The 8,594-nt window shown below is 34.9% G+C and overlaps 2 protein-coding genes across 2 annotated transcripts; one reads left to right on the top strand and one right to left on the bottom strand.

Annotated features, from left to right (window-relative positions):
• Window positions 1-1,376: 1,376 nt before the first annotated feature.
• Window positions 1,377-5,923, bottom strand: LOC111913228 (uncharacterized). Its single transcript, XM_023908948.3, has 14 exons — window positions 5,727-5,923; window positions 5,137-5,486; window positions 4,811-5,049; window positions 4,574-4,730; window positions 4,421-4,498; window positions 4,253-4,327; window positions 4,026-4,145; window positions 3,789-3,944; window positions 3,172-3,703; window positions 2,930-3,086; window positions 2,742-2,851; window positions 2,553-2,665; window positions 1,883-2,231; window positions 1,377-1,806 (listed from the first exon to the last, which is right to left on the bottom strand). Exons 2-14 carry the CDS (start codon window positions 5,455-5,457, stop codon window positions 1,505-1,507), a joined length of 2,709 nt encoding a protein of 902 aa, XP_023764716.1. The 5' UTR covers window positions 5,458-5,486; window positions 5,727-5,923; the 3' UTR covers window positions 1,377-1,504.
• Window positions 5,924-6,741: 818 nt separating this feature from the next.
• On the top strand, window positions 6,742-7,260 carry LOC128127673 (uncharacterized). The gene has a single exon (XM_052766333.1). It carries the CDS (start codon window positions 6,742-6,744, stop codon window positions 7,258-7,260), a length of 519 nt encoding a protein of 172 aa, XP_052622293.1.
• The last annotated feature ends 1,334 nt before the right edge of the window (window positions 7,261-8,594 follow it).

Genomic DNA, 8,594 nt, shown 5'->3' with positions numbered 1-8,594 from the left:
ATAATAATAATAATAATAATAATAATAATAGTAATAATAATAATAATAATAATAATAATCATTCAATAACGAAAAAAAGTTCCGTATCATTACTCTTTTACCAAAAAGTCACATTAGATATATTCAACAACGAACTTTTAGCTTTTGAAAAAAAAAAACTTTCGTCTGAGAGTCGAACTTAAACTTTTATTTTAAACAAAAAAAGAACTTATTAACTAATAGCTACTTCAAGTAGCTTTGGGAACCTTTTAGCTTTTATGCAATTTTACATCATATCCAAAGTCTTCACATCTTGGCTTTGGACGACATATTGCAGGTTGATTAACCGGTTTTGGTTTTGTTTTGGTAGTCGATTTTGGTTTAATAATCAGTGATATCTTATTTGCCAAGCGATGGAGTAATGTCATCATTCTTTGATTCAGTTCAACCAATTCTTTGTGCCTCCTATTCGATTCCAACCTCATTGATGTCAAATCTTTTTCCACAACTGTTAGTTGCTCATCTACTGCGATTTATGTTGATTAAGTTCCAACTCCAAATTTGATACCTTAGTCATGGTTGTCGGTGTGAAATTATCTTGATGAAGAATAAATCAATGAATTTTATGTGAACAGTAAATTAATGTACAATTTTAAATCAATGAATAGTGTTTGTTAGTGAATAGTAATTGATGAACAATTTCCAAATGAACTATAACTGCAATATATTTTCCAATGTCTCTCGCCCTGATACCATTTTGATACAAATCAAACTGAATTCTTATCCTATCTAATAAATGAAAATACTTTTGACACTTGTCAATTTTTCCTCAATTTTGACACATGTCATTTTCTAGGATTTTAAAAATTGTTATTTTCCACTTTGTCATTTTTAAGGATTTCAATTTTTTCTTAAAATAAATTTCCAAAAAATTCTAATGGGTTATATATATGTAAGGTTATCATTTTATTAATTTGATGATAAATTCTCATAAATGATTCAAACGATTTGATTTCTTTCATAAATGTTTCAAAAGATTACATTTTTATAGAAAAACATTATTTTATAAAATATTTAATGTTTATATTCATATTAAATTTTTATTTTTAATAAACCCGTATGATACACGGGTCTTACACCTAGTTTAAAATATAATTGGAAAAAATAGCGCCTACAATTCAATAAGTCGTGGTTTCGAAGGTTTTCAAAATTAATTTTTGCCTACCAAAAACCCTAACCCTAACCCTAATGCCCTATAAATACTATTATTCAAACTTGCAAAGCAAGGAACTTTGTCAATAGATCCTTGCTTATTTTAAAAAAATAAACCTCTCCCATATGGCAAGTTTGTATCATAGTTATATAGACAGACAACAATCGAACATCAAACAATCATGTTGAACATCCAAAACTATAGTCTAAACATAATAAATCAATAGACAAGATTCTGATCATAAATTTACCTATCAACAATCAAAAAAGCTTTCCAAGAAATCGATATCAAAGTTTAAATTTGTATGGTTAATCAGAAATTAACACGTAGGTTACTTATGAAAGCTAAGGTATGTGGAGACGTTGACTTCCCAAACAATGAGCACCATGAAGGAAGCTTCTCAAGAACCCTTTTGACTTTTGGAGTCAATCTATCAACATCTGTCCTTAATTTCAACAAAAGCTCATTCTCATCATTTTCCACCTGAGTTCCATTTTTACCCCAATAAAGTGTCAAACCAAATCTTCTAGAAGCATTCTTCCCTCCAGAATACTGAATAATATGCCATCCATCGGCACTACTTTTCGTCCCAGTTTGTATCAATTCCTCACCATCTGAAAGAACAATGTCAAAAAGGGGGAAAGGGCAAAAACGTCATTTTAGTAAAAGAGTTAAAGACAGTAGTAGTACCTTTGAGTCGAAAATCTTCTATTTTATTAGTATTGATTGCAAGAGACCAACGTGTTGACTCTTTAGTATCGATTGTAACTTGTGTAAGTCTTTCATCTGTTGTTGAATTATCATTTTCAACATTTAATGTTGGAATATCTGATTTACTCCATCCATTTACCGAATTGCCCTCGGTCCAACAACTATATGAAGCAGTGAAAGTGACAAAATCAATAACTTTTTCTCTTCCACATTCAAACCCTTCACCAATATGTTCAATCTCTTTTGTTAACTTTCCAGGGGTAGTTGAAAACAATGAAATATAAGAACTCGGTTCTTTGTTTGCTGATGTGTCCACAACATGAACAACCTGAAAAGCAAACGTATGCATTTTTTACTATGAGTGAGTAAATGTGTGACTTATAGTCTTTTACTTCTAATTAAACTGCAAAAAAAGGTTTGGAATTTTCATCTGTTTAGGTCTAATAAAAAGGAATATTTTCTTATTTTTGGTCCTTATGTAACTAGTCTGTTGTTAGATTTTTTGAAATGACCATTTTGCCCTTGGAGCAAACTCAAAAAGGACAGTATATCACATAGTGACATGGACAAAATTTGTAATGTACTACTCAATACTCATAATTTTATTATTAAACTCTTTTCTAATTATAATGGACAAAAAAAAAATTACATTTACTGCTCTTGAAATGTCTTCAGTGAATGGTGGGATGATTCCAGATATAACTGATGTTAATGAAATGCCAAACACAATGAAGCTTCCAATTGCAATGAATTTCTTTGCACCTAAAAAGGACAAATAAGTAAACAACCAAAAAAAAAAGATTTTTATAAATAAATATTTAAATAAAAATAAAAAAACCTGATATGTGTATGTATGAAATGAGGTACACCAATGAAAGGCATACAACAGCTGATATGTACACAGCAAGTAGTAAACTCCCTAACCACTCTGGATTCCCTCCAGGATTCCTGAATTCATATAAAATGTAAAAACATTTTCAAATACAAAAGAAATCAAAATTACAAAAATGCCCATGGAGTGAATACCTGTCAAAACGAACACCCATACCAACAACTGTCCCTGCCAATCGAACAAACATCCCTCCAGAGATTAAAAATGGTATAAATAATCCAAAAATCAATGTTATTGTTTTAAGTGCCTTTGGTGCTCGATTTGGGGATAAAGTTGCTTCAAGCAATCCATCTGAAAAAAAATCAAAAATTCAAATCAATCAATCACAATCTTACTTAAAAAGATCTAAAGTTAATCAATTAACTCATGCACTTACAAGCAAAAGCTGGGGAGACAAGCCATACAAGGGCAAAATAGGAAGATCCAACTTTAAAATAATGCCCCACAACAAGAATAATAAGCCATTGTAACAAACCACTTTTATATAGCCACCTTTCAGCTTCTAATTTGGCCCAATTTTGTTTCACCACATGAGAAAGAGAAAGAGAAAGAGAAAGATTCTCCATTTTTTTGAATATGTATTTTTGTAATATAAGATAACCAATGTGTTGACCGGTCAAAGCCCCGAGGAAAGCAGGGGAAAGGAATAAACCTCCAACTAGCCATGGATTTGAAATGAAGGGAACTGGAGATGATGATATGAAGGGTAGAATGAAGGCAACAAAAATTGAGAAACTTAAAGAGAAAATCCACATCAGCAGGATGCTAAAAAATGATAAAGATAATGAAATAGCTGAAGTTGAACCACCCATTAGAATTGATGTACCCCATATCATCATGGATTGCATTATCACTGAGTTGTATAACATGTTGGCTAAACTTTGTTTAAACACAACCATGTATGTTCCCTGAATCATCACATCAAAATTTATTATATAAAGATTTAATTATTACTATTGAATATTGATTATTGAAAAGTTAAATTAAATGTACCAAAATGTCGAAATATATGGCGGGATCATGTTGAGTTTTCTCATTGGATGCCATTTTAGTGAGTTGAGAAGATGAAGCAGTGTGAAGAAGAAAAGCAAGCATGTTTTCTCCAAGGTGTTGAAGGGAACCCGGTTTTAAAAGTTTCAACTTGTCATTCTGCAAAAGATTATTACTTTTAATTTGATATAATATTGGAGAAGTTATTTATAATAATAATGTTTTGAAATACAAGAATACCTTTGTGTGATATACAGCTGTATTATCTGCATAAGCAAAGTCAAGACCTGAAAGACCACCAACTTCTTTGTAAACTTGAAAATCAGTAGCAGATTTTATAACACCTGATGTAAAAAGATCCTGCACCACTAAACAAAAATCGAACATAAAAATCATGAATTTGAGATATATAATAAAAAAAAACTAACATTATATGTAATTTTTTTTAAAAAAAAAAGGAATATCACCTGAGCAAGAATTTGACCAGAGGGGTATTTTGCTACCAATGCATAGTTCTCAATTGCCCATGGGTTCGGACCAGTCTGTCAAAATGAGCAACAAATTAAGTGACAATTGACAAATGAATTTAGAAAAATAAAATTAAAAAAAAAAAAAAAAATCTTATTAAACAAGACCTGAAAAATAGCAGATGCTCCACCGATGCCCATGGCTTCCAAGTCTATAGCCATATGTATGCTACTACTCCATGGATGCTGTAAAGATTTTATAAGTTAAGTTATAACTTAAAGTTAAACACATGATTAAAAATAAGGGTAAGAGAGAAACACCTGAGTAATAAAGCTATGGGCTCCATTTAAGCCTTCTTCTTCCCCAGTGTTGAACAAGAAAATAACAGAGTTCTTGAAACCATGAGCCCATTGGGAGATTCCTCGAGCAAGCTCTAACATAACAGCTACACAAGAACTACAGTCACCAGCTCCTTCCCTTTATAAACATAAGACTCCATTTTCATTTTGAAGTTGATAAAGAGAATAAGAGGTGGATCATAAATGGAAGAAACTTACGCTGAGAAGACAGTGTCGATGTGGGAAGAAACCAGAATCGCACTATCTACTTCTTCAGATGAATATTTTGGCGAGATTCTTAAAACAACATGTTTAAGATCTGAATAGACAAGTGTTTTCCCCTTGAAAAGTCCACCGACGAGTATGTTAGCACCAGAACTTGCGTGAAAAAGATCAACGTCGACGTCGACTTCCCAGTGAGCTGTCGTCTTTATTTTCTCAGCTTCCTCTAAGACATACTTCAGAATGAAATCGGAAAGGAGAAGAATTAGCAGACAATCGTGTAGTTTAACTGGTTAAAATCGATCGTAAATTCGTAATTGTACCTGTAAACCAAGCTCCAAAGCGTCAGAACCAACAGGATGAGGACCCAATTGAGTCAACGCTTTGACGTGCTTCATTGCCGACTCCTCGGAAAACCCTCTTTTCCCTACCTGATCGGCGGAAAGCGGCTCCGGTAAATTCTCGAATTGATAATGATGAACTGCCCATATTCCGTGTATGACTAAGATAAACAAAGCGAGAACTGCATAAGGTGATCTCTTCGCAGTAACTACTACATTCTTAATCTTTGTCTCGTCTACTGGCTTCACACCATCACTGGTTTCCTTTGATGTAGCCGGAGAGTTTTTTGACCGGTTTCTCATTCTATACAGTTTGTAAATTGATCGAACACCTGGAATGCAACAAAACAAACACCACTTTTTATATATCGGGCCCTCAAATTAACACCAGTTCATGTACTTTCACTTAAAATTTCGATATAACGTTTGCTTGAAAAGGAATCTAAGCAGTAATTCAAGGGAATTTACGATGAATGAGTGTCTTAATTGGGTTTGATTCATCTTTCAACATGGGACTACAACCAAGAATTAATGAGTAAAATTGAAGGAGAACTGAATCAGTGAAGACGAACCTTGTTTGGTGTTTGAAGCTTTTCGGATTGGAAGATTGGATTTGTACGAGAACTAATCATAGAACATGGGAGATTTATCTTGTTTGTTGAGAAGATCGGGAAAAGTTGAGAGCTTTGGAGAAAATATTTTCTATTTATAAAGGGTTGTAGGATTTGTTGTGGTAAATCAGTTTGACTTTTAGTCAGACTGTAAATGCAAGTGACGCAATGCGATTGGATGGGTATGTACTTATCTTCCAATAAATAAGCCCCAACGCCAACCCTAGCATTCGCAACGCCCAATTTTCAATAAAGTGATCGCACACAAAATTGAATAAAACATAATAAATGTGTATCTAGCTAGTAATAACTAATAACAATCAAAGTTCTACTTTTACGTTCATTAATAGGATGGATGGATTACAACACCATTCGATAACTTAATAATAGAAAAAGTTTTTTCTTTTCGTCGATTTCTCTTAACGAGAAACTAAATATCCTCCTACCTTTTATTCTACAAATCCTCCTACAATTTAAATGATGACATGTGTCATATTAGTATCCTAAAATATCATTAAATCTCATTAAATAAACATTAAATATTACACATGTCATCATTTCATTGGGTAGGAGGATACGTAGGAACAAAAAGTAGGAGGATATTTAATTTCTCTTAACTTTAAGTAAGAAAGAACTTGAACCTCCTTTGCAATCAAAGAGTGGAACTTGTTCATTTTGGGGTAGGTTTTGTAATTTGGTAATCATCAAACAAAAATTAGTGGAATTGTAGTTCGAAGAATGTTCCACCAACTCACTAAATTACACCAAATTTCCTTAGTAATCACACACTATAAAGCGGACGAGTAGATCTGAGATAATATTAAAACAGTAGAGATTAGCCATATTATCCAGGTTTTCATGGTGCAACCTCCAAAGCTAAAACATTAACTTTACCATGAATAATTTGGTTCCAACTACAAGATTTAGATGTAAGGGATATTGGGATAAGTAGTGAATATCTTTCCTAACAGAATAGATGAATAACTACAATGACACTTGGAAATGGCTCATCAACTTGGATGGAAAATTCTCTGTGAGCTCTCTCGGAGGTTTGTGGGAATCTAATGTATGCACTTCGTTAGCATATAAACATTTTTGGAATAAATCGGTCCCAATTAAGATCAACTTCTTCGAATGGAGATTTGTGTTGAACCGTTTACCCTCCAAAATTGATCTGGAAAAACGAGGTGTTAGAATGGACTCAATGTTGTGTGAATCTTGTGGGTTGGAGGTGGAATCTTCTATTCACATTCTACTTGATTGTCGATGGGTAAAGGAGATTTGGCTCTTAATACAAACATGGTGTGATGTGAATGTAACTCATGCCACATCAACTGAAGATGAAGATCTTCTCTCAAGAAAGCACAATTACTTTCAAGGGGAATCCCACCAAAAGGTCTTGTATGCTATCTTTCTAACTGCCTTATGGGGAATATGGAGAGCAAGGAATGATTTGATCTTCAACAAACTATTCAACTCCATTAAAGGTCATTAGCATCAAACAGCAGGTTTAGGGAACCATGTTAGAGCTTCAGTTAGGACTCAAGTTCAGTTAAGTGTAAGGTCGATTGCGTGTTCGACCCGGTATGGACAGTGTTGTAAGAATACAGGGGTAGTTGTAGCATTCACTAATAGTCAGATAGTAAGGAAAGTGTTGTAAGACTACGGGGGTAGCCGTAGCATTCACTAACAGTCAGATAGTAAGGAAAGTGTTGTAAGAATACGGGGGTAGCCATAGCATTCACTAACAGTCAGATAGTATGGGAAGTGCTGTAAGACTACGGGGGTAGCTGTAGCTTTCAGTAACAGTCAGTTGGCATGGAAAGTGTTGTAAGTCTGCGGGTGTAGCCGTAGCTTCACTAGGTTGGTAGATAGCATGAGCGGGTTGTTAGGACGCAGAAGGAACATGAGTACCCAATAGTTCGGGTGCAGCATTGAGGATATAGAAATCCACGGATTGGATTATGGAATTACCTAGATGGGTTCGATCTGGTTGAACCAACGATACGACTGTAGGAACGCCACTACGGTTATGAGATCAAGGAGGCAATGGACTACGTAAGGTCATTTGGGATATAAGGCTACCATTGGTCAGGTAGCAATCACTTTTAGCCTTGGATATGATGACGATAGGATTCAATGCATGGACCCGATCGGTTAGATCAGAAGGTCGTTAGAGCCACATTGGCATGATAACTAGTGGCAACTAGTTCCAGAGAAGGATTTCGTTCAGAAGTCGTGTGAGACGACTAAGTGGGAGTCCTTTGGCTCCGTAGCCGGGTGGAATCTGATATTTCAGATGATTGGCGAACGAATTGAGACCAGGCAGGTCTCAGTAGATTTTGGAAAGCAGCCATTTGGCAACATACTGCTTCATGCAGTTCAATGTTCGGGCAGTTTCAGCGTTTGGGCAGTGTTAGTATTTGTGTTTTAGGTTGCAAGTACGGATGGAATAGCTGGTTGATTGGGAAGTGACAAGTCACTCACAGCGGGATTAGTTGATCCTTGGCCAAGTATAAGTGATCTACAGGGATAATTAGGTATGTGATCCTGTTTTATAGTGGGAACCTCGAGCTATTAGAAGTTGAGTAGTCAGTTGAGGGATAAATGGACTGGATTCAACAATGATGATTCAGTATAAGCGGTCTGGCAAGGAGTCAGACCACCTCGAGGCTGCAGATTTCAGACAGAGTATATGTGATCTTGTTGTAAGGAATTTGATCATTTGTGGACTTTAAGGCCTTACGAAGGTTGGTCACGGTTACCCTGGGTAGGCTAGGGTGTGCCCATGATTGTAGCCATGCTACTTGGGTGGGTTGGCGTGTACGG

The sequence above is a fragment of the Lactuca sativa genome, chromosome 8, assembly GCF_002870075.4.
Source record: "Lactuca sativa cultivar Salinas chromosome 8, Lsat_Salinas_v11, whole genome shotgun sequence".
NCBI classification, from domain to species: Eukaryota; Viridiplantae; Streptophyta; class Magnoliopsida; order Asterales; family Asteraceae; genus Lactuca; species Lactuca sativa.
The sequence above is the reverse complement of the archived record's forward strand: the minus strand, read 5'-3'. Positions and strand labels throughout refer to the sequence as shown.

Excerpts from the sequence above, each read along its gene's own strand:
- LOC128127673 (XM_052766333.1), top strand. The coding sequence starts at position 6,742 with ATGAATAACTACAATGACACTTGGAAATGGCTCATCAACTTGGATGGA.
- LOC111913228 (XM_023908948.3), bottom strand. The coding sequence starts at position 5,457 with ATGAGAAACCGGTCAAAAAACTCTCCGGCTACATCAAAGGAAACCAGT. Across the intron at positions 2,666-2,741 it reads TTCATACATACACATATCAG|GTGCAAAGAAATTCATTGCA; the intron begins GTTTTTTTATTT and ends TGTCCTTTTTAG. Across the intron at positions 2,232-2,552 it reads ACATTTCAAGAGCAGTAAAT|GTTGTTCATGTTGTGGACAC; the intron begins GTAATTTTTTTT and ends TTTGCTTTTCAG.